At 48.8% G+C, this 24,802-nt stretch overlaps 1 protein-coding gene across 7 annotated transcripts in view; it reads right to left on the bottom strand.

Annotated features, from left to right (window-relative positions):
• LOC135900084 (puratrophin-1-like) overlaps positions 1-24,802 on the bottom strand; it is a 716,878-nt gene that overhangs the window by 93,679 nt on the left and 598,397 nt on the right. For all 7 annotated transcript variants that reach the window (XM_070530832.1, XM_070530837.1, XM_070530833.1 and 4 more), the window contains one exon: positions 16,928-17,050. In XM_070530832.1, the coding sequence (XP_070386933.1) occupies positions 16,928-17,050 (123 nt within the window). The remainder of the gene's footprint in view (positions 1-16,927; positions 17,051-24,802) is intronic.

The raw sequence follows: 24,802 nt of genomic DNA, 5'->3' as shown, positions 1-24,802 counted from the left end.
CCACACCGCTTACAACGCTGCATTGACTGAAGTGCTTTTGTGCTCGCTTAGTAATGCGCCCTGGGGGTCCCTTTTGTGCGTGCTCGCTGTGGGGGCGGCACTGTTCGTAAAGCCGAGCCTTGTGAAACAAGATCGCGCGATAGGAGGCTCGCGCGTGCTGGCAGCGCAGGCCTGGTACGCAAAGGTTATGCCGGGCGAAGCCGTGCGAATACATTGCATGCGCGCCGCATATTTTTTAACCGCCTCCACTCCTTTTCCATACACCTCTGGGCAGCTGCACTACTTTCGCGGGCATCGGAGTCCGCAATTAACCAGAACGAAGTTGTGGAGAACCAAAACCAAGGACGCTGATACCAACGGAAATAGACGCGTTCGTTTTCAGCTACTATACAGGTGAGATTAGAACGACTTGCTTCGCACTTACATGATAACTCAAGGTAGAAGTGCCGCAAGTACGCTGCAGTATACTACTGACGAAAGAGAGGCACATGACAGTTTCCTTAGAAACCGCTGTGGCATGGAAGAAATCGTTCTCCTAAGCAGGAAGGAACATAAATGCAATGTACCAAGAAGCTGGGAAGTTTCAGTGGGACAACCGAGTGCCCTACATCGTAGGCTGCAGCCTGTGAAGTGAATAAACCTCCCAAGCCACTAAGAGTGCTGCTTTTCTCCACAGTGACGTCGTCATAACGCCAAACACTTCGTTACCGTATAGCACAGTAATATCCCGCGTTGAGCGCGTCGCACAGTTGCAAGTTTGATCTGTGCCAGTGAGTAAGCGGCGCCACACACGGCGACGCCCTCATGAGTAATATCCTAGTTTCTTCTGACGTTTCACCGACACATCGCCTATACTTCGGAGCACCGTCACAGCCAACCCTTAGCGCGTTGCTTGCGATGTATGCTGCAGACAACGAAAAGCTTAGTGGCGAGACTAGCTCGTTCGAAGGAATGACTCCTGGTGTCAACTATTACGCAACATAAAAAACAAGAACAGGCAAAGCGGAAGAAAGGGCTGGCTATATATGCCGATTCATGTCAAAGGTAATGCACATCACGACAGCAAATATTAATAGACCCTGCGGACATGTGCTTCCAGGCGTGAAAGGAAAGGGACGACAGTACTTCATATTGCAGAATGAGGGCTCGATGGGGAGGGAAATCAAATGGTCTGGAATTAAATCACTAAACAACCCACAGAAAGCCTTTCCCATATTTTTTTTTTCAAGTATTGTATCACACTTACCGACAGTTCACCTCCAAAAAGAAATGTAAAAAAGCAGTAGCATTTTCTCACAATCCATGGATCTCGCAGCAGTTATTAACAGCATTGCGCAAACGGGATAACTTATACAGGAAAACCAAAAGGCAACCGTTTAACATGAACTTACGTGCCTGATATAAAAACTTCTGTAACACTCTTAACTGTGAACTAAAATCAGCTAAGCGATTGTATTCGAGCCAAAAATTTTACAGGCGGCTAATAACACTAAAAGAATGAATTCCTTCTTAAGAACTCCTTCTTAAACAGGAACACACGACTAAACAAAGTATCCAGAATTTTAAATAATGGAGTAGAGCTCAATTCCCCTGCCGATATAGCTGAGGCTTTTAGTAGTTTTTTTCGTTCTTAACGATTTACCTTCTCCTACACAGGTCATCAGCATGAACCGTCTACCTGATTCATTCTTTTTATTTCCTACAACGCCAGAAGAAATAACTGCTGTTATAAATAATCTAAAAGTGACAAGCGCTGGAATTGATGAGGCCCACCTTGATAACATTAAATTACTTGTGAACCTAATTTCATATACACTTTGATTTATTGTTAATCTATTGTTCAAGGCTGGTTTATTTCCTTCTGAACTTAAGCGTGGCAAAATCATCCCAGTTCTAAAAAAAAGGCGATAGCTCACTATTACTTAACTACTGGACTATTTGCATTCTACCATTCTTTGGAAAAGTTATTGAGAAACTAATTGAAACACGGCTAACGAAATACCTTTCTAAATTTTCGCCATGGATATTCCACGGAGCTGGCACTCATTCATCTTACTAACCAACTAAAAAAATTAATCGACGAAGGATTTCTCGCCGCCTCAGTTTTTATGGATCCGTTTTAGAGCGCAGCTCTTTGGCGTCCGTTCCTGGGTTTCGCGTCGTCGTCGGCGTTGTCGTCGGCCTCGTAACCAGCTCCGCCCCCCTTTCATCCCCCCAGCGCTAGCAGCGACCGACTGATACCGCTGGATGCCGCTGACGCCGCTAGAGAGTCAAGATAACGTGACTGCATAGAACACCGTCGCCGCCATGCAGAAAGAGGAGGAAAGGGTCCCCCCCCCCCTGTTCTTGTGTGGCGGATAGGGTGCTCTTCAGTTGCCGACGCGCCGGTTATTTCACGTAGGCCCCGGCACGTCGACGAATACGTGACCACCTTCCCACGGCTAGACCTGGTTCTTAGCGCTGCGGAAGCGAGGGTATCATATTGTTTGTGTCGGCATCGGCGGCGTTGTCCCTGAAACCAACTCCGCAGCTGGGGTTGACTCACTATCGGCGTCAGCGGCATCAGTCAGTCGCTGCTATCTCTTCCCTCCTCCCTTTATCGTGTTGTCCGCTTGCTGCGCGCGCTTCTGCCCCCATCGTTTGCCGCTGGGTGTACACGCCGCCCCCCTCCCCCCTCTTCCTGCGAGTCTCCGGTTGTCAAAGCGCCGGCTCGAACTTAATTCCTTTCTTCGCTCCTCCTCCAATGCAACCCCTGTGCGGTGGCAATCAGAGAGCCAGATCAGTGGCGGCGGATCTGTATATGTGCACCGCCCAAGCCGAAATTGCCGCTGCCGTTCGCCCTGTGCGGTGGCAATCAGAGAGCCAGATCGGTGGCGGCGGATCTGTATATGTGCACCGCCCGAGCCGAAATTGCCGCTGCCGTTCGCCACTGCGAAATTATCTGCCAGTTCTTTCTGAGCCATGAGCGAGACGACCGATGGAAGTCCTCCGTCTGCTGCTGCTGCTGCTAAACGAGCTGCCAGAGCAGAGGCCCAGCGCCGTCGCCGTCAGAATCCAGAGGTGCGTGCCGCCGAAGCAGAAGCTTACCGTCGCCGCCGTCGAGATGATCCAGGAGTACGCGTTGTGGAAGCTTAGCTCGATTTCTTTGCCTCAATCTATCGAAAAGGTGAAACAGCTTATTTGCTGCGCTCAAATTTCGCATTAGGAAGTAACGTAATCGTCGGTAATTTTTTTATCGATCCTCAGTTTTTATCGCAACCATTTGATAGCATAAATCATAATATCCTATTCTCTAAGCTCGAAGCAATTGGCATTTGTGGGCCTGCTCTCTCACTACTAAAAAGCTACTTATATAACAGAGTTCAAGTTGTTTCCATTTCCAACGCTTATTCTCGAGAGCGAATTACTAACGTTGGTGTGCCCCAGGGCTCTATCCTGGGGCCACTTCTGTTTTTGGTTTATATTAATGATGCACCTGTCTTTCTTCCACAAAATGCATACTGTACGCAGATGACACCCCTATATTCACCTTTCATAAAGATATCTCATCTCTCGTTAATAAGTTAACTGGTGACTTAGAAAATATCCTAAGTTGGTGTAATGTTAACATGTTATCTATTATTGCAACTAAAACTAAGTGTGTTGTATTCTCGTCCCATCAGCGAAACATACCATCCATTCCACCTATCACTTTTGGTCCTCACCGCCTTCCTCCAAGTTCATTCTACTTGATTGTAATTTGATATATAAATCATATTGCTCACATAAAAAAGAAAATAGCTTACGGTATCAGAATCTTCATTAAAACCCGTCCTTACTTCACACGTAACACATTACTCTCACTTTACCACTCTTTTGTCCACTCTCACATTATTTACGGCATAATATGGTGGAGAAACACCTATAATTCTCTTATTGCGTGTCTCCAAACAGTTCAGAACCGAGCCATAAGAACTACTAGCAGTTCACGCTTTTCTAATGCCAATTCCCTACTACACGAGAATAACATCCTTACCATTTCTGGACTCACTAAATACAACCTAGGTATTTTTTTCTACAGATTTGTGAATAATGAACCACCACTGATCACATTTTCACCATGTATCCTGATAATTCACTTCCATATCAATATGGAACAATCTTCCTTTCATAATGAAAAACAGAAGATCTTTATCGCAATTTAAAAGAGAACTAAAAATGCATTTATTATTGACAGATTAACGACACGGTTTACTGTGTTCGGTTTTTGTTCGCTTTATTTCTTTTTACTTCTTTTTTTCTTTTGTTGTTGTAAATAAACTGTTGGTATTTTCTTCCCACACAACTTTTCCTGCTACCATGAGATACACCAAGATACGAAGTAGAGATACATTGCTCGTGGCACACGGGCAGGAAATGCTTGCTTTCTGTTCGGATCTTGTGTTCTTGTAGCATATTTTTCTATTGATGCACAACACCATTCGTTGCAGTGTAGCGTAAAATTGATATTGGTCCTCTGCGCGCGCGCGCGCATGCCTTGAATAAACCGTTGTCACATTTTCACAAAGTCGTTGTCATAAAGTCCTCGTCATAATAACTTCGTCGTCACCTTTTGAGCTGCTGTCAGTTCCCACGACCCGCCCTTTCTTTTTCTTTTACAGAAATCCAGGTCTTGCCAGTGCCACTACCCACGTGTTGGCTTCATTATTCCAACTGAAATACAATAGACGGAAGTCGAGTGTTCTAAAGAAGCGGCGCTCCGAAATTCGCATGATGCTGAGGTTTGCTCCCGCCTGCCTTCTGCACGAAAGCTTAACTCTGCGGTAGTTGATGCCGAAGGTTGGACTATAGTTGAAAACTGGCGTTATTGAACATTTCCAGCGCCTTTTAAAGAAAGAAAAACAGGGGCAGGACAGAACAGGAACAGCGTTTCTGCTGTTCTGTTCCCTTCTTTCTGGATGTACGAAACTCTGCTTCGTCGGCATAAAGTAATCACGCCTCGGTGTATACACGCTGGTAAATGAAAGGAATACGTGTAAGAGAATCGAAATACCCGTACAACGGCGATATATCCATCCGAAGTCGAACAATCCATTCACCGAACGACCGTCGCTGACTTTCCAGGCCGCCTCGACACGTTTTCGTTGTCGGTGATAAACGCTGACGAAATATCGTCATATTCAGGGTCAGGGGTGCTATTTACGCGCAGAGGGTTGCGCGCGGAAGTGCGAGAATGACGTGAGAAATGAGCTTTCTGAGGGACAGTGCCACTCAGCGAAGACGCCGTGATCGTAAACAGTGCACCATCATCGGCTACTAACGACTAAGCGGTTACCCTAAATATAGCCGCCGGGCGGAAAGCCAACACAGAGAGACCTCGTGCACAGACACAGACCTGCAACGCCTCGGCAATCCAAGGTAGCGACAGTCGCAAATGCGACCTCGGAACAAGGTGAATTTTAAGAACTTGAAGCCACTTGAAACCGTCATTCACGAGTGACCGATCGAGGAACCAGCGTAAGCAGGGACGGCCAGCCCACGTACGTCATCTATGCGGTAGTTGAAGTCAACTGGATTGCGCGAGCACTATAGTGACTTCGTCGTCAATACTCATGAGCGTGCTTGCTCACTCATTCACTGGCCGTCAACTTACTTTCGCCTCCTCTTTTTGACCGCTCCCTATTCTCCCAGCGTAATGAAGCAAACAGCACTTTCTTTTCTTTTTTTCTCTTTTTTTTTGAATTTCGGTATTATATTGCGCAAGCGAGAAATTCTTTTCTCCTCCCTTTTCGTTTCTTTTTACTGCTAGAAATACATTCCGTCAGGATGTGCAGACATTAACTGTTCAGGGAAAACTGTTTACTTCGTTGCAGACTGGCAATTAATTCGTGGCTGTTTGTAGTATAGCCCTGATTTGTCGTTATCGTAGGTATTCGCGTGACATCAAGCTGCTCTGTCACCTAGGCTTTATCCACAGGGGCCTTTGTGAACTTGAACAATATCAATCTATTAACTGATATGCCTCGTATTCTCACGAAACGCGCGCGCACGGGAGAGAAACACACGCTGGAACAAGGGATTGACGATTTTCGGGTGATAATGAAAGTTCCCTCCTTGATGCACAATAACACATTTCGCGCCAAGCTTCACGTTTTCAGACAGGACTCTCCAGCACGATCACGTAAAGAATACTATAAATGAAGCATACGCGACACAGCTTACTGGCTTGGGAAATCGACACGGAGGTGCGCTATATTATACGGTAAGCGCCGTTTCATTCGCGAGTTCTTTATATCACGGGACAAGCCCCAGATATTCTTGATCACACTAAACCACACTTTCGATTCGCACACGCGCACGGCACTGCCACCCATAAAGTCGGCATCACCGGCTCGCGAAAAGCAACGACGCCCAAAACGCGTTGGTGGCGTTAACTTATGACGACGCCCGAGAGTGCGCTCACTTTGTCACCATCAGAAAGGTAAGCAAGGTATCACAATAAACGCAGGGGCGGGGCGGCAACGAGGACATGAAGAATCGTTCGCGAAAAGAGTATTGTTCAGTTGCCGCGCGGCCAATGCCAATTACGTGAGCCCCGCTCATTTATTACGCATGTGGAACGGCGCGCGCCAAAGGAAGGAGCCGCCGTGAGACGTGCTCGACCTCGAGCGGCCAGACAGGGACCAAGAGTGCATACACACCGCGCAGTGTGGCCCCGTGTACAAAGGAACAATAACGACGCGTTGCCTTCTTCTTGATTCTTTCCAGGGCCTTTCGGCGTTGTGTGCGGTAACCTCGATCGTCCGCCCACTCCATGTCCGCGTTTTATTTCACCTGGGGGGCGGTTATCAATGATCTCACTTTTTCTTCGGTCGAGAGGGGAGGGGGGGGGGGTAATTGCGTTTTGGGTAATTAATCAGCGCGCATGTTTGTCCATTGCCTCCTTTGAGCTGGTCGACGACGGAACGTTACACAACCTCCCGCCTATATACTCTTCGGCTCGGCTGGCCCTCTATGAGACCAAACACGGTTGTTTATAAATGGATTGGCATTTCCCACGAAGAGAAAGTGACTCCGTGAGTGTTTAACAAGTGAAGATGCGCCAAGTTATTCAATCGTCCTTGCAGACGAGAAAAAAACGCATACGCATTTGTTGCTGTAATAGTAGTAGCATAATTGTTGCTTGCGGCGGACATATAAACGCGCTCTCCCATTAACAAACCACGGTAACCACCAAACTCTCTTACGAGTACGAATAGCCTTAATGTACAAGAAATTAAAAAAAAAGCAAAGTCACTTCCACGCAGTGAAAGCTGTCAAAACAGCGAAGCTGGTGGTCGTTTTCTCAAGTTTGAACTTGTCTTCAGCGCGATTTTCATGAAAGTCTTTTGTTTGGTTGTCGTCATTTTGCTAGATTCGAGCTTCGGTTACGGATCGCGCACACTGTTCAGTTGAGTGAGGTTGTGATCAAACCACAGTCAATCACACACCTTGCAGCTGTGACCGTACTCACGGTCGAGGAATTCTCTCTAGAACCGTCCATCGGTACCGTCGGTGGGAGCAATCTCTCTGCGTCGACGTCTCTACTCGGCCTCCAACTCTTGAAGTTGGGGGTTACTTGCCTCTGCTGGCGCTCAGTTGGCTTGGGTTGCCTTTCTCGATTCTCGGCAGTAGCGGCTTCCCTCCGCTGGCGCTTAGCTTGCGCTTCTCGCTTTCAAAGCTCAAGATTTGCGCGACGTCAGCGTTGCCGCTCTCGTTGCCGCTCTCTCAAGCTCCGGCATTTATTGTGCACTTCTTCATCAGCTGTATATTATCACCATTATGTGTGTTCCCTTCATCTTCATCGCGCGTGTCTCTTGAGCTCAACAAAGGTAAGCCATTATCGTGATATATATAGATTGTAACGGTAACGAAGAACGCCACAAGTGAAAGAAGAGAGTGGCAAGCAGAAGGATAGAGTAGCAGTGGGTCGGGAGCTCCGGAACCTGCCCCCCTGCGTGACACCGGACAACAGACGGCGCAGGCTCGACTTTGAGAACAGCTCCGCTGTTTAAAAAAATCCAGCGAGTGTCTAATAAATGGAAGCATCCCCTAAGCGTTTGTGTAACACGTTACCGACTATGTAACCAATCATCAGCAATCTCGAAGATATAGTAAAAGCAGCGGAAGGATTCTATAGTGACCTGTATACAGTACCCAGAGAGGTAATTATACCTCCATTAGAAACAGTAATGAACAGGATATAGAAACTCCTCCTATATCTAGCGATGAGGCCAGAAGGGCCTTGCAAGACGTGAAGCGAGGAAGAGCGGCAGGAGAAGATGGAATAACCGTCGATTTAATCGAAGATGGAGGAGACATAATGCTTGGAAAACTGGCGGCTCTTTATACGAAGTGTCTATCGACTGTAAGGATCCCAGAAAACAGGAAGAGTGCAAACATTATACTATTACACAAAAATGGAGATGTTAAAGAATTGAAAAATTATAGGCCCGGGCCATTAGTTTACTCCCACAGTTTTATGTAAAATATTTACCAAAATAATCTCCAATAGAATAAGGATAACACTAGACTCTAGTCAACCAAGGGAACAGGCTGGCTTCAGGAAGGGATACATTACAGGGGATCACATCTATGTCATTAATCAGGTTATCGAAAAATCCGCAGAGTACAGTAAGCCTTTCTTTATGTCTTTCATAGATTACGAAAAGACGTTTGATTGAGTAGAGATACCAGCAGTCATAGAGGCCTCACGTAATCAAGAAGTACAGACCGCTTACGTAAATATCTTGTAAACTATCTACAGAGATTCAACAGCTATCTTAATTCTCCACAAGAATAATAGGAAGATACCAATAAAGAAAGGGATCAGACAAGGAGACACAATCTCTCCAATGTTATTCACTGCGTGCTTGGAAGAAATATTCAAGCTATTAAACTGGGAAGGCTTAGAAGTAAGGATCGACGGCGAATATCTCGGCAACCTTCGGTTTGCCGATGACATTGTTCTATTTAGCAACAATGCAGATGAGTTACAACAAATGATTGAGGACCTTAACAGCTAGAGAGAGTGTAAGAGTGGGGTTGAAGATTAATATGCAGAAGACAAAGATAATGATGAATAGGCGGGCAAGATCGCCAGTCAGCCTCTAGAGTCTGTGAAGGAACATGTCTACCTAGGTCAATTAATCACAGGAAACCCTGATCATGAGAAGGAAATTCATAGAAGAATAAAAATGGGTTGGATCGCAAACGGCAGACATTGTCAGCTCCTGACTGGAAGCTTACCATTATAATTGAAAAGGAAGGTGTACAATCAGTGCATTTTACCAGTGCTGACATATGGGGCAGAGACTTGGAGACTGACAAAGAAGCTTGAGGACAAGTTAAGGACTGCGCAAAGAGCGATGGAACGAAGATTGCTACGCATAACGTTAAGAGACAGAAAGAGAGCGGTTTGGATCAGAGAACAAACGGGTGTAGCCGTTATTCTATAGTTGACATCAAGCGAAAAAATGGAGCTGGGCAGGTCATGCAATGCGCCGGTTAGATAACCATTGGACCATTAGGGTTGCAGAATGGGTACCAAGAGAAGGGAAACGCAGTCGAGCACGGCAGAAAACTAGGTGGAGCGATGTAATTAGGAAATTCGCGGGCGCTAGTTGTAATCGGTTGGCACAGGACAGGGATAATTAAGAGATCGCAGGGAGAGGCCTTCGTCTTGCAGTGGACATAAAATAGGCTGCTGCTGCTGCTGCTGCTGCTGCTGCTGCTGATGATGATGATGATGATGATGATGAACCAAGACAATGTTTGCAACTATGGTTGCGAACAGCGTCTCTTTGGACAGTTCAACTTTGTGTATGGGGATTCTAGCTCACGTGTTTATTGAGTTAGTGAAATAACTTAATTGCAGGTCCGGCGAGGACGCGAACTCGTCGCGCATCCGGCAAGTACCACGTTGGGACCGGCAGGTCAAGCCCACTGGCCCGGTCGTGGGCACGTCGGACAGCCAGTATTTGCTTGTGTAGGTCAGGGCTACGCGGAAGCAAGTTCCACTCCTCCTTGCTGAACTTGGGGTATGTCGACCCGCACTCCCAGACCATCTGCGCTAGAATGGAGGTCTGCCTGCAGGACGGGCAGGCGTCGTCGAGGTACACGTCGGGGTAAACCTCGTGTAGAACGGACAGACGTGGTTATGTGCTGGTCTATAAGAGTCTAAGAGAAACGGCTTGCATCCTATTCAAGTTGAGATGAGGGGATGCAAATATCCTTCTAGACATGTAGGAGAATTTCATAACCTCGTTGTGAGTAGCGGGAGCGTCCCTGTGATTGTAGGGAGGGAGGGGAGTCGGTGCTTCTTACAGAGGAAGCGCGGTCGGTGAGGTCGCGCGCAGCCTCGTGAGCAGTGAGTGAGTGGGTGAAGAAACTTAATTGCAGGTCCGGCGAGGACGCGAACTCGTCGCGCACCCGGCTAGTCCCACGCCGCGACCGGCAGGTGTAGCCCAGTGGCCCAATCGCTGGCATGCCAGACAGCCAGGCTCATTGAAGTTCGGGGGAGCACCCTCATAGGGTCGGTCACGTGTTTATTTCGAGCCGCTTCTACGGGAGTCGGTTGTCGTGGCTATTTCACGAGTGTGGACAATCACAGAAGTCTTTACGAAACGTACCTGGTCACTGCTGCAGAACCCTGGCGTGGTGCAGAGCGCCTTATACGTCGAGGCGCCATTGCGAATTCTGTCGCGAGTCCAGTGCGATTAAGGCAATTACAGAAGCCGAGGACGCGAGTATACACGGCAACACGAAGCTTTCGGCATGAACCAATGACATTCATTTTAACGAAAGACGGATGGTGACAATGGTGGAGGAGAAAGAACGAGCTTCATTTCAAAAGTTAGATTCACGAGGAGGGTGACAAAGTAGACCCTAGAGTGCAACAGGTTCTGTGTCAACTGATGCCAGTATTTGAAAGAAAAAAGTACATAAACCTCATTTATGTTACGTGCGTATGTATAACTGGAGCGCAAAACAATACCCGGTGAATGCGGAATGTGCACAACAAACGCTCCGGGACCACCCGCCACCAGCATTTTTCAAGGAGATGCATTTCTTCTCATTTTGTTTTTCTTTTCTTCTTAAGAAAAATAGCACTGTTATACTGCAGATTGAGACTGACGGACCAAGAAACACTGTTGGTCCCACTTCCCAGGGTCCTGCTTTTGGAAACGTTAACGAAAGACCCAGACTCGGCTCTTTTAGAGTGTATCTGCAGGACGTTCGCATACACTCAGCCAGTTGCAGAAATTTCTTTCCGAGAGAAGTTTCATCGAGAGGGTGGTGGAATATTAATAAACTCCCGCTTCTATAACAGTTTTACAAAGCCATCAGGAAATGGTATGAACACAATATCCCCGTCAGCAACAATCTCGCAACTTTTTTCCGACAAGGTCAGGCATTTATTTCGGCATAAGCCGAAATGAATAAAGTTTGAAACAACTCAACAAAAGCATTTTAACGATGCATTCTCGCGCCATGTGTACTGTAAGATTAGGACACCGGCAGATCTTTACTTTCTGCAAAAAGCACACGGGATAACCGCACTGTGCCTGTGCCGCAAGGCACGGTAGATGTGCGGGACGGTGTGGCTACGGGGGAATAAAAAATCGGTTTTGCCACTCCGTAGAGTTTAGCCTTCTAACGCAGAATTACGAAACAGCGCTCTTGTCAAATACTCTAGCGCAGAAGTTCGAACACAAACTACAAGCATGCGTTCTTCTATAGCGCCTGTGCGATCACCTGGATACTCGAATGCCAATAGCAGACGCTTGCGTCGAAGGCAGAGCAGTTAAAACTGCTTTTCCAAGGCCACTTCCGCACACAGAAACGACGCGCTAGAAACAGGATGAGAGCGGAAATCAAAGAAAAAGAAAGATGCTTTGACGCCGCAACGAACAAGCCAAAAGGGCGCAGCACGACTAATAAGTCCGGCACGGAGAGCGACCCCACACGTCCTGCGACAGGCACTCAATTAATATACGACGGGTGCAGCGCTCTATGCAGGAAACGACGGGCAGCAGGGACTGCTGCGCTCTTTTGGTCTCTCCGGGAAGCGAGCATGCGTGCTCTTCCCGTTGACTTTGCGCTAAGAGCGCACTTTTAAGTAAAGCCGCAAATAAACAGAGGAGAGGGGGGGAGGCGTCCGGCGCGCCCACGATGATGATCGAAGGAGGAACGACGGCGTGACCTTCCTTCCTGGAGCCACAGCCGCACAGTGGACGCTGGCCGCAGTGGGCGGTCACAGCGCCGCGTGACGGGCATCCCCAACGAGGCGTAGGCGAACGAGCACGGCGGCGCCTGGCGAACGGTGGCGCGGTCACCCTTCCCGCCAACACGGGGCTCGCCACCGGCCGCGTCCATTCATCAGGCACCCGAGGTGACCGACGAGCACCATCGGTTTTCCATGGGGGAGCGCCGCCAAGACACTCAGGGCAAGGACGGCACATTCGTGGCGGCGTGAATGGACTGCGCGAGTCGCGCACGGGGCCAATGAGCGCGGCCCGCGCCGGAGAGCTGTGCTGCCAATGGCGCGAAACGAATCGAGACCGCGACTGGCTTCGACAGGAAGCGATTTCTGCCGCGCACCTCCCTAACGACTCGCGACCCACTGATCCATTTATATTGACGCAGTCTGAACAAGAAAAACGGAAAATTCTTCTTCCTGTTATCCTTGGCGCGCATTAGGAAGCGAGTGCGCGGCTAGGTTGCCTGCTTGCAGATACCACGTGGTGCGTCCAACGAATACTGTTCATTCTTTTAAAATTGTCGGAGCGGCAACGGACGAGGATGACTGTGCGTATATGGAGATTTACGTATGGGTTCCTTCTGGAAATTCAAAATAAGGCAATGTGCAAGTCACCCGAAATCCGCAAATTGGCTAGGTTGAGGTTTATTTGGTCGGGAAGACATACGCCGGTATAATGCGGGGACTCCTTTCGCCCGATTTCTTATTGTTCCTTTCTTATCATCCGCCTTTCACGTTCAGCATATTCTGGTGATAATGTTGGCCGAGCGCCGCTCGGACGCGGACGACGAGCGAGAATGAATAGCATTGGAATATAATTGCCACATTGTGCCGGCCGTAGTTATGCAATGATCAGCTCAAGATGTCAGCGTTTCATCTAGGCTTTACATGCGCGAAAACACACAGGATTCCCGCGGCCTTTGCCCTGCCTTCTTACTCTTCCGATTCGCAGCAGTTTATACTACTACTTACTTGCCACACCACACATCCTAGTATATATCTTCTCCAAACAGACGTTGCCGTTGTGTGTACGCCTGGCGATGAACGAATAGTCATTGCTGTGGAGGAGCGATCATATCAGAAGGAGACGACCTCTTTCGGACATATATATTTATGTTTTTCAGTGAAGAAGCTCGAAGACGACTAGCCTGTGTAGCTAGCCTGGGGAAGTGAACGATCGACAGCGATGATTACAGGGACACCAACCAGGAACGAAACCTAATAAAAAATTGCGCTTTTGCAATAGCAAAATGACTATACTTTCGGGCTTAACATGCCAGTAAAGACGAACAAAAAGGAATGGCAACGCCGACCCGAAGTATGCGCATCAGCTTGCCTTGACGTGGATGTTGAAGGCGTCTGCTGGGATGTAGTTGATTGCTTACAAATAAGGAAATACTGGATTGGATTCTAAAGGAGTCATATATTAGTAGTAGTAGTAGTAGTAGTATGTTTATTTGGCCATATTATATACAATACAATATGGCCTCGAGGTGAGGCTAAAGGAGGTAGACCAAGCATACCTCCTGACAAGGCCTAAACCCCGAACCTGGATAGTCTCAAGAACTTACCCCGCGTAAACAGCCCCAATACAAGAAGGTGGGTGCAGATTCGTGAGGTCACACTGACGTACCCGCACTGAGGTTGCGGCACGATATAAAAAAAGAAAAAGAAAAGAAAAGAAGAACAGAAAATGAAGGTTGGCTTTTATTATTTTTTTCAGCAATAAACTATTCCTGTGCAATGAAAGAACCTGAAGAACTAAATGTCTGTTTTACTAATCTTACGTGACTCAGTGTTGCCCTCCTTCTACTTCTAATAGAATGAGTTAAATTTTTGGCGTCCTCGGAAGTAACAGACGGAGGTCAGTGTTTTCAAATTGTAGCGTATGCAGCTGGGACAGCTGAAATGCAAACGCACGAAGCGCTGAAACCACGTTGGCGGGCAGCTGTGCCGACTGAATGGCCAACGTCGTGGATAGACGGCATGATGCAGCGGTTTATTTTCTTCGTGCTTGCGCCATTAATGAGGGGCCAAAGGAATGGGTTTGTGATGGAAGCGAAGTAAAATAGTTGTATTGTTCCAGTGAAGAAACGGTGCGATTTAAACCGATTCGAGCGCTGAAGACAGCGAGAGAGAGAAACGATGCTTTAATGAGAAATAAATGCGGAGAGGTTGGATAAGGGAGCGTGCCCTGCTACTCCACACTTCTAAAGAATTTGTAAAGTGTAACCTAATTGAGCTCTTCGTCGTCAAAGGCACCCATTAAACTTGAGAGCCCCTATTCCCTCCCGCCCCCTGCAACCTTTCAACCTTGCGCAGTCGCCCCAAAACGGCGGAAGAGAGATGACCCGCGCGTCTAGTGAGAGGGCGCAGATTGTTGCCCCGTGTGCGCTGTGCGTTCGGCAATTTCCCCGCAAGTCGTAATGAATGAAACTGCTTTCGGGGCCGATCTCGGAACGTGAGCGTGCTCTGTCGTGAACGGCGGGCCGCAACGCATACTAAGCGCGCTGTGCCGCCCTCCCCCGCACACATCGTCAGCGGCGGACGGCGAACGCGCAGGTTGGGGAGGCGGGGGGGCTCTGTGCGGGCGCGTTGCGTGGGAGAGCAAGGTCGCATCCTGCTCGCAGTTTATTTTGTTCGGCCGTGCGCAGGTTGGCTCCTTGCCTTCTCTCACCTCACGCTCGCCCGGAACGGGGACTTTCACCCGGAATCATGCAAATCGGGCGCCGCCGCAGCATGAACCGGACGTGCCCGCGTAGAACTGAGCAGTGGTTCACGCACACAGACGCACAGCGCCTGCTGCGTATAGTCGCCAGCAGAGCGCGCATGGGTCAAGCCCCGACTGCGAATTGAGACGCCACTTATGCATCTCCCTTTCGCCGTTCTCGATGTGGCGGTCAGCGCGGTTCTGTTACGCGAGGAAAGCCGCGACGCGCAGTTTATCGCTGCTTTCATGCCCGTGTCACACTGTACGCGGTGGAGAGGGTCATACTACGGGAGAAGACGAAAGAAAAGAAAAAGTAGAGCAGACCGATCGCCGCTTGGTCCTTCTGTTATCGACCAATTCGACAGTCTTGGTTATAGAGTCTTTGATAAAACGCGGAAACATCAACGCAACAGCGGAGTGTTGAACAAGAATAAAAGAAAGAAAAATACACACATGCATACAGAGTATGTATACATACATTGAAGAGATTTACGACGGTATATATGCCACGCGAGTTTCAATAAACAAAAGCGAGCCGCAGATCAGCGAAATGATTTGTTCGCGTGGTCACATCAACAACCGTTATGAAAAACCTTTTAAAGCGCGTCACGAAAAGACAGAAGACAGAGGAACGTCTTCCGTTTTTTGGTGCGCTTTAAAAACTTGTAATGCTGAATGTCAAACAACTAGCCCGCTTAACCACCTGTCTGCAAAAGTATAACAACCCAGGCGCTGTCAAAAGGTCTTCGCTTAACCACAGGTCATCAACAGAGGGGCGTCTACAAATTCGGCGCTCATCAAGCGCTTGCGAAACTGCCTACGGCACGCCACGTTGGGTCACCGCTGATCTGACCGCACCTAACGACCAGACTGCTTGCGGTACAGCGACGCGCCTGGGCGGGCCGCCTAACTGGCCCAGTTTCCGCGAACCTTTTCGTCGCTCGTCCACTCGTTCTGGCCGCTGGTTCGCACGACACTCGCCGGCGGCGGCTACGCGACCGAGGAATTTGATCGGCCGCTCGCTGCCCACGCGTCGCTGCGAGTGGCCACGCCGGCTGGACCTAAGGGCGTACGCCACGGGCCCATCTGGGCCTCCGACGGCAGTGCGCCATCACTGGCACGCCGGCCCCGATATTGGAAGGGGGGCCCCGGCGGACCTTGTCAATGGCAAGGTTTCCCATTCCGGACGCGTGTGCTTCCGCTCTGATAGTAAAGAGGAGGAGAGGGGGAGCGCACGCGGCGCGTTAATTGATAGTGGTTTATTTAACCCGGACGCACCCCGCGCGGGAACCCCAAGGACGGCTTGTCGCGCCTTTGGCGCCTGCAGTCACCGCCGCCGCGAAAACCAATTATTTCCTTCCGTCCGCGCCACGTGCGCTGAGTGCGCGGCGGGCCCTCCTCCTTGCCTGGAGCTTTTTTTTTATTATTGTTGTTTCTTTAACGCCCCCCCCCCCCAACTCCCTTTAATCGCCAGCGCGTAATATACGGCCGACCGCAGGAGCGCGTACACGGGCTTTACGGCCGCGGATAAGCGCCCACTCGTCGGCATGATGGATTGGCAGCGTGACCCGAACCATTTGGCCGCCCGAAGAATTAGGTGGCTACCGCTTCATTAACCAAACGGCGCGTCGCAGCATTTGCACGCGCGTGTCCACCAAGCGGCATGCACACAGCGATGACCAGTGGCGTCGTTAAACGCGCTGTGTCAAGCTGCGATGACGATGCACATCTTGCTTTTTTTTTCTTGTTTTTTTTTCTCTGGAGCTGAGCAACAATTCGACGCCAGTGATACGAAGATGTCGATGCACACCTGTAACTCCTATTTGACAGAACGCCATTTCGAGCGTTAGTACTTATTAAATTGTTTTCAACATGCTCGATCGTCGATTGAGACCCTTAGCGGAGGACAGCGGGGAAGTTAGGGCATGCTCACTTACCATAGCGAGGAAGTAGAACTTCTCGAACTCGTACTCCTGATCTTGAATGGCTGAAAGTGAATCTGCCACAAAAAAATGCTTGGATAGGGCCTCGGCTCCGTTTTTGCAGATCCACGACAGCACCTGGAAAGAAAAAAAACGCAACTTAATCTCCCTGAACTCGTATACGTTAACGCACGGGAACGAGAGAGTGACGGCTCATCCACGCGCGCACAGTTAACGTCACACTAAGCAATCGGCTTGGAATCGATATAAGCTACAAAGCGTCGTATTATTACAACAATTGCCGTAAAAAAAAAAAAAATTGTAGACGTTCAACTGGTCGCTTTTCGAATCCTGAATGCATGCATCAAGAGCATCTTTAACGCGCTTCTTAAACCATTGTCGAAGCACCAACCGAATGTAGTGCGCCGTAAGGCTGTCTAGGCGATTTATAAACCACGCCTTGAAATAAAATAATTTCGGCAGACCGGTAGATGCAGCTTACTGACGTCGCGGGTGACTCACGAGCAGAAAAAGAAATTATTTTGACTTGCACGCTGCCTTGTGTTGTCCCACTTTTGCTGGGGTAACTTATGAGAGGTTACATAAAATGTTGCTCTACTGCCTCTCGCATTCCTCAAAGACACAACGTGAATGATCTTGGTCGCGCGAGAGGTATATAAGCAAGCGAGCTTGTTGTGTGAACTCACGTCGTCCTTGAAACGATAACCTATCTTGTTTCGCTGTTTAAGCGAAGAGATGGCGCTAAATTTTGCACCACTTACATCATGACGAGAGAAGAAATGGAAGAAAAAAAAAGAAATTTCCAAATTGTTGCTCAATAGCAACTCTGGTCACCAAAGGGTCAGTCCGGCATTTATTTGAATTTTGAATTTGTCTTTGTGTTCATCTATAGCACATGACCAGTGATGAGACAAAGCCGCATTAAAACAGCTTGACTCCGCAGCAGTAAGAGAAAACAAACGTAGTATACTTAATCACTGCCAAAATATATGACAATGATTACAGGGAATAAGAAAAAAAATAAACGTAATCCTAGGGTACAAAATGAGAAATACTAACGATGCTCGTGAATGAGAAAATGATACAATAAGCGTAACTGTCGTTAAAACGTATATGTTCTACTGGGCAGTAGACCCTGTCAGAATTGGGGGCTCAATCCCATCGCTCGTGGTCCTTTGCCAAGATCGGAATACGGCATGAATTCGAAGGTAGCTGGCCCATGCCGTCGTCCAACTTATTTACGCTGAGATCGTTGATGAAGCGAAGAACTGTTTCTCATCGAGAACGAGGAAAAGGGTTTGTTTACAGAAATTAAATCAGTCTAACATGACTGCTTGAGAAAAAGAGTATCAGTCAACATGACTGCATGAGAGAAGTGACTCAGTCTAACATGACTGCTCAAGAGAAGTGTCCTCAGCATTCGCACAACCACAGTTTTTATACACTCGATCCGCCGGTCCTACGACGCGGCGACTGTTCTTTTACTCATCACCAACGCGCCGCTGCTCTGCAGACCAGTTTACGTACACAAAGGCAACCGCGCTCTGATGCCCGACGACGGCGTTGGCGGGTGCCGTTCCGGGAACTATCGTTGCCGATCGAGGGTCGCTCGTTGTTCCGTGCCACTCCGAACCGTGAGAAGCACAAAAATACGTCGTTCCCGCGGCAGCTTGTTCATGCGTGTCAAATCAGCTCCGCGTTGGGGGAACTCCGGAATCATTGTTCACGCACCGAACTAGTTCCGTCACAATGTCGAAGGGGCTGGAGGAAGGCGGCGGATTCCAGCGCAAAGGTCGCTTCTTTGAACGCCTCCCAGCTGCAGCGACGGAGAGGGAGAGGTGCGCGTCGTGTCGCCCTGTCGTAACTGTGTGGCAATCTTGTTTCACAGCTCGCCATTCTTGACAACCCTGACAGACACTTGTGTGAAAGTCCGCGCAAAGAGAAACACGCAATGATGAAGCATTCGTAATATGTTCACAGAAAAACACTTATTCTTTCTATTTCTTTTTTCATATCTGAAAAAGCTGTACATTGTAAGTATATACCAATGTCATTAGGATCATTTAAGGTCCGAGTAATTACCTTGGAGAGCATCTGTTTGCCATAACTGGCCCTGGACTTGTGCAAAAACCAACGGCCACATTCTCGTGTGTCATAAACATGCATGGTAACCTTTATGTTAGCTAACGTTGCTAATTTTCTTGGGCTCATCTTTAATTGCTTTTCGGAGCCGGTATATATTAAGGTCTTCTAATTCAATCAAATTGAATTTCGTTAGCAAACGGTTTTACGGGTAACTCGACGGTAAGTAAGCAACCATCTTCAGAAACTACTGTCAAGAATCTTGAAAGCTTGTTAATTTTTTTTTTGTCTAGTGTTTCCCAATGCCAGAAAACAATGTCTACGATAAAAAGTGAATGATATAAGCTCGTATAATCCGCACACCCGCAAGGACGACACGAATAAATCAAATTTACATAACGTAGCGGGGGGGGGGGGGGCATATCGTGTTGGTCTGAAATATGCCAGGCCCACAGCATAGAGCTGTTCTTTCGAGGGCGGTTTTCGAGCGGGCCGTCATGTTCTGGGCGAGCGTCGGGCCGCACAGCAGCCCCCTCTCGCGGACGCAAGTCCTTCGGCATCGCGCCTCCCGAAAGGAAGCCCGCCCAGCCGCCTCCTGAAAGCACGTTCTCGTCGCCCCGAGCAATCGCCAACCTGCTGCTCGCATTGGCCGCTGCGGCATCACGAGGGGATATGCGCGTAGATATGCGCCGAAAAGGAATTGAGGTTAAGCACCCCTTCGTGGCTTCTTCATTTATTTTTGTTCTTCTCTTTCCAAGCACCTCGCCGCAGCGCTGCGGGCCCCAGTTATATAGAAGGGGTGGCGCGTGTGCCGTACCGAGAGACCACTCATAGAGCTGTTACGTGAGCCTATGGGCTATCCTACCGGAAAGGCCCCTTGTTGCTACGACTTGGTTCTCGAGCACCGCGTCCTACATTCGCGCTAGGGGCTGTGGTCGCACGCACGGTGGCTGCCGTAACAACTTCGGCCTATTAAAAACGATGACCCGCCTTGAAATAAGAAGTATACTTTGAGCGTAAAGCCCGAACGTTTGGGCAGCCGTCGGCGGCGGTTTAGCTAGTCAACTTGTTTTTCGTTTGTTCGTGGTCCCCGCGTGTACGCGGCGATCGCTGGGCGATAAAAGGCCAGAATATAGGACAGCGCCAGCTCTCTCGCTGTAAACACCGCAATTTCCAGCGCGGCGGGGGAGCCCCTATACCGCGCTCTTGTCGCACAGAAGGAGGCGCGCTTCTGATATCGATCGCGCAACGGCTCGGCAGCGGAACCGAGCATTGCTTGCGCACAAACACCCTCACGCTCTCTGCACGAGTTTCGAAAGCGAAGTCCGGCGAATGCAGGTCGCCGACGTTTTTCTTTCTTTTTCTTTTCCAGTTCACAAGGATAAACATCACAATGCGCAGTAAATATCCTTTTCTGATTTATAAACCTTTCCACACCCTTCACCTGTATTCGCCACTGTAAGCGAAGGCATCCCCCTCGCCTTCCCCCATCGTGCACTCCTCTCCTATCTTCTTTTCTTTTTGTTCTACAATAGAGGAAATACCGTGGTTCTTGCTTTATCTGCCTTTTTCGCCCTCAATGCGTTGTTGACACTTTCGAATAGTGCAATACGTTGGCACGGGGATGTTAGGACGGAAACAGTCAAATTGACGGGCCGCCACGTATTATTGGTTGTAGTGCAGTGAATGCTGCCACGGCCTCTTCCAACAGTAAACAGTGCTGCAAAGGTCATTCGATCGAGCAAGGAGCAGTCGCGAGCACTTGACGCCCCGCTATGCACTTTTTGTGAGCTACCGTGCATGATGATGATGATGATGATGATGATGATGAAGAAGAAGAGGAAGAATGAATAATCTTTATTGGCATCTCCTTCAAAACGAGGCAGTAACAAATAGTCACCTACCCTGCTTGAGCTAATCAGGTATTATACACGGTGTCCCAACTAACTTTAGCCAGAGTTTAAAATATGCGAACGCCACGTATAGCTGGTGAAAACCAAGATAATGTTGTTTGCCGTCGCTTGGAGATACTCAAATTATTATTTTTTTCGTCCCGCCTAATTAGATAATTAGACTTAATTAATTGATAAACTCCTCAAATGTTATAATTAGGTTAAATGGGTCAATGAAACAATTGTAGAGCGCCATGAAAATCTCCCGATAGAGCTTTCTGTTGCTCAATACGTGCTACATAAAAGTGTTTTTCCGAACGTGAAAAGCCCGCGAATGCACGCAAAATTGCCGCGCGACTGGCCGCTTGAGGTACTTCGCGTACATTCGAGCGCTTCTGTCGTGCTTTGGCTAAAGCTAGCTGGGACGTTCTGTATACATCAATTGCAGTCTAGCATTTTGTCCATCTTTCCTTGATTTCTTTCCCTATTCATACCAGCCTTTATGTCTATATTGTACAGTTACCTATGTATGTGACGACTCCGACTCTATCAATCTATTCTCTGCTTTTTAAAGTGAAATCTCTTCCCCTTGGGTTCGGCGTTCGTTATATATATATATATATATATATATATATATATATATATATATATATATATATATATATATATATATATATATATATATAACTTGGGCAACTTGGTATGTGCATGTTGCTGTCTTCCAAGTATACAACTTGCTCCACTGGGTATGGTGCAGTTGGGCATGTGTCAGTGCGACACAAGGGGCACGAAAGCCTTACATGACAACTTCGGCCCTGTAGGTATATGTGCCACTGGGTACGTACTCGGCCGATCACCCATAATGAATGTACCATTGTGGCGCAAGGGGTGTGACGACTTATATGTATTAAGGCGAAGCTTTCTTTACCTCTTCGCCGGGGTATGGCGTTCGTGATCATTTCCTCGCCTAGCGAGTCCTGTGATCACCCAGCACGGCTGCGTCTGCGCATGCATTGTGAGCGAGGGTTTAGTAGCGGGTGCGTGTCACGAGACCGAAGCACATTCTAACTGCCGAGGAAGTGGACGCCAGGAAGAGGCGTCTCGCTGAGCAGGCACGTAAACGTTTATGTCGAGAAACGCAAGCGCATACTTGCACACAAACGAGGACAGCGTACATCGCCAAGAGTCAAGTATTCTCCTTCAGCGCCAAGATGTAAAATAAACATCTACACAACTCGTCAGTCAGAAACAAAGAGTCTACTCAGACAACACCGTGCACTCCCTTCTGTAAGCATGTGCAAAAACGTAAGCGCGAACATCAATAAACGCACGCACAAACATAGTACTAAGCGTCGTATCACCTAGATTCTAACATGTGCGTTGCAACTGCATAATATTTTTTTTCGAGCAATACTTTAACGTCTCCTGCCTACTTCGACTGCTGACCGGTTAATGTTTCCATCCACATTAAATTCAGGCGTTTCTGGAAGGTTTACGTTACCTACGGGTCTCAATGGGTGAATACCTTCGCGTTCCATTAGGATGTGCTTTGTGGTCTCTGGATGGTCCAGACGGGTTTCGGCACTCAAGGCCTTAAGGGCTTTGCTGAAGTTTTTAAGGGCTTGTGAATTGTGCGACCGTCTTTGAATGTTGTAGCGCGTAGCATCGCGTTACTGTGTGAATTTTCCTCAGTTCCCTTTTTCTTCTTCTTTCTCCTTTCATTCCCTTTACCCCTTTCCCCAGCACAGGGTAGCCAGCAGGTACTTACACTGGCTAACCTCCCTGTCTTTTCTCCCCTTTTGTCTTTCTCTCCCTCTCTTCGGATTTTGGCTGCAGCAGACACATGCCTCATCTTGTTGCAAATATTTACTCCTTTATATTTTTGTTCTCCGACAGCCAGTCCGCGCGCTGCCTGAGGCGCATGGTGTTACATCGCGTGCCAATCAGCCGAAAAAAAAAAATGTGCACTGTCACACGAGCCATGCTACGTCCATGCTCGCAACATTGCGCGGCCTGTGCCAGAGAAAGCGTCGTCCATCCTCGCGGCCAGCACGCGAGGAGGGAACGCGCGTTGTTTCCGCGCCCACCATTAGGCGAGCGCAGAACTGCGGTGGAAGGGAGGTTGGTAATAGAATGGTCCCATTGTGCAGCGCGGGAAAAGGCGTGCCTCCGCCCTTTTCGGGCAAAAAGCGCGGCCACCGGCGCGCGAACAAGACCATCCCGGAGCAGCCAGAGCAAAGCGGAGCACCGCCGCTTCATCGCGCCAGTCCCCCCCCCCCCCAAAAAAAAAAACAAAAAAAAAAAGATCGTTTGCGGAGCGGCCAGCCCGCCTGACATTCGTGCTGCTTTGTACGACCGTCCTTCGCAGCACCCTGGCGTCCAGTTGCGCGGGCCCGGATGAGAGGGACATCTGAAGACACAAACCTAGCTCTCAAATGACAAACGAGACAGCTGAAAGTGTGTTCGGGTTTTCCTTTCTTTCTTTTCTGCGTATACTTTGCTTTGCTTCCAACACGGCGGCAGCGGTAGCGAAAGTGAAAGGGGTCGTTGACACTCCGTCACGGCGCGGCTGACGCCTCGCTCCGGCCCGGGCCGCCTTCTTGCGAGGTGGCCCCGCCGCCGAAGTGCGCGCCGCGGACGGGGGCGCCTAATTGAGGCCCCAGAGCAGGATGGCGATCGGCGGCGCTCGGTGGCGGTGGCGCGCGTGATACGAAAGCAAGCCTGGCTCCCTTTCATTCCTGTTCCTCACCTCATGATAGAACCCTGCGGCCACGGCTTGATGCAAGAAGCCGGCATCGGGGAACTGACCGTCTCCTACGTGCCAACCATGCGCAAAATAGCAATATATAAAATAAACATAGAAAACCGCCAACCAGCGTTATCGCGAATTAGCTCACAACCGTCGATGTACTACCGAGAAGTATTTTTTTTTTCAGGAAAGAAATATCGATCCCTTCACGATATCTTTAGACTGATTTTGTGCCCGTTTGATTGTGGGCCCGGCACCGTGCCCCTGTCACAAACAGCAGCAGGTTAACTGACTTGACTAATGAGCAGCGATAGTGGAGAGACGCAGTGCCTCCGTCCCACTCTTTGCAGGCACCCAAGGAACGTTAAAATGAATGACGAGAAATAAATGACCCGCGGCTTTAGTAGCCCGGCTTTGAAGGAAGAGGAAACGAAGCCATGCCATCCTTAAACGCAGCAGCGACACAGGGCGCAGCAGCGAGCTATTGTGCAGCAACGATTGCGGACCCTGGTTTTCGTTCATCATGGATAATCTGAGATTTCGCGCAAGGAGGCTAGACACTTAAATCAATTGCGGCACTGTCTAGAGGTTTTACGAAAGATTACATAACATAATGCGCCTAGTTGCAAAGCCCGCACGTTTCGTTTACCTCCACCCATTTTCCGCGTCTCCTTCTTAGCGAAAAGCACACCCGCGTCATTCTCAGTCATTGGCGCCCTATAATAACACGTCGGCTGAGCCCCGGAGGAGTTCTTTTGCACTGCAGGTCGATGCTCTACACAACGCAAGACTTTCACCGCTTGCCGTCTTCTTTCCCCGAGCTGTGCCCTCGCAAAGAGCAAAGTGGGTGGGGGGAGTGTTGGCATTGCGGTCGGTCGGAAGCATCAAGTGCCTCAGAGGGTCTATTTTTCCGCCATCTTCCGCTGGTGTACAGGTTATGTCAGACGTCGTTTGCGTGACGCAGCTTTGAGTCTGCCCGCCCATTCGTCTAGTCTTTCTTTCTTTCTTTCTTTCTTTCTTTCTTTCTTTCTTTCTTTCTTTCTTTCTTTCTTTCTTTCTTTCTTATTTTTGTTCTTCCTCCAAGCCAGGATCGACGCGTCAGAAGCATGCTGCCTGCGTGTGCACTTAGCGCCATGACGCGAGGTG

This window comes from Dermacentor albipictus, chromosome 1, assembly GCF_038994185.2.
Source record: "Dermacentor albipictus isolate Rhodes 1998 colony chromosome 1, USDA_Dalb.pri_finalv2, whole genome shotgun sequence".
NCBI classification, from domain to species: Eukaryota; Metazoa; Arthropoda; class Arachnida; order Ixodida; family Ixodidae; genus Dermacentor; species Dermacentor albipictus.
The sequence above is the reverse complement of the archived record's forward strand: the minus strand, read 5'-3'. Positions and strand labels throughout refer to the sequence as shown.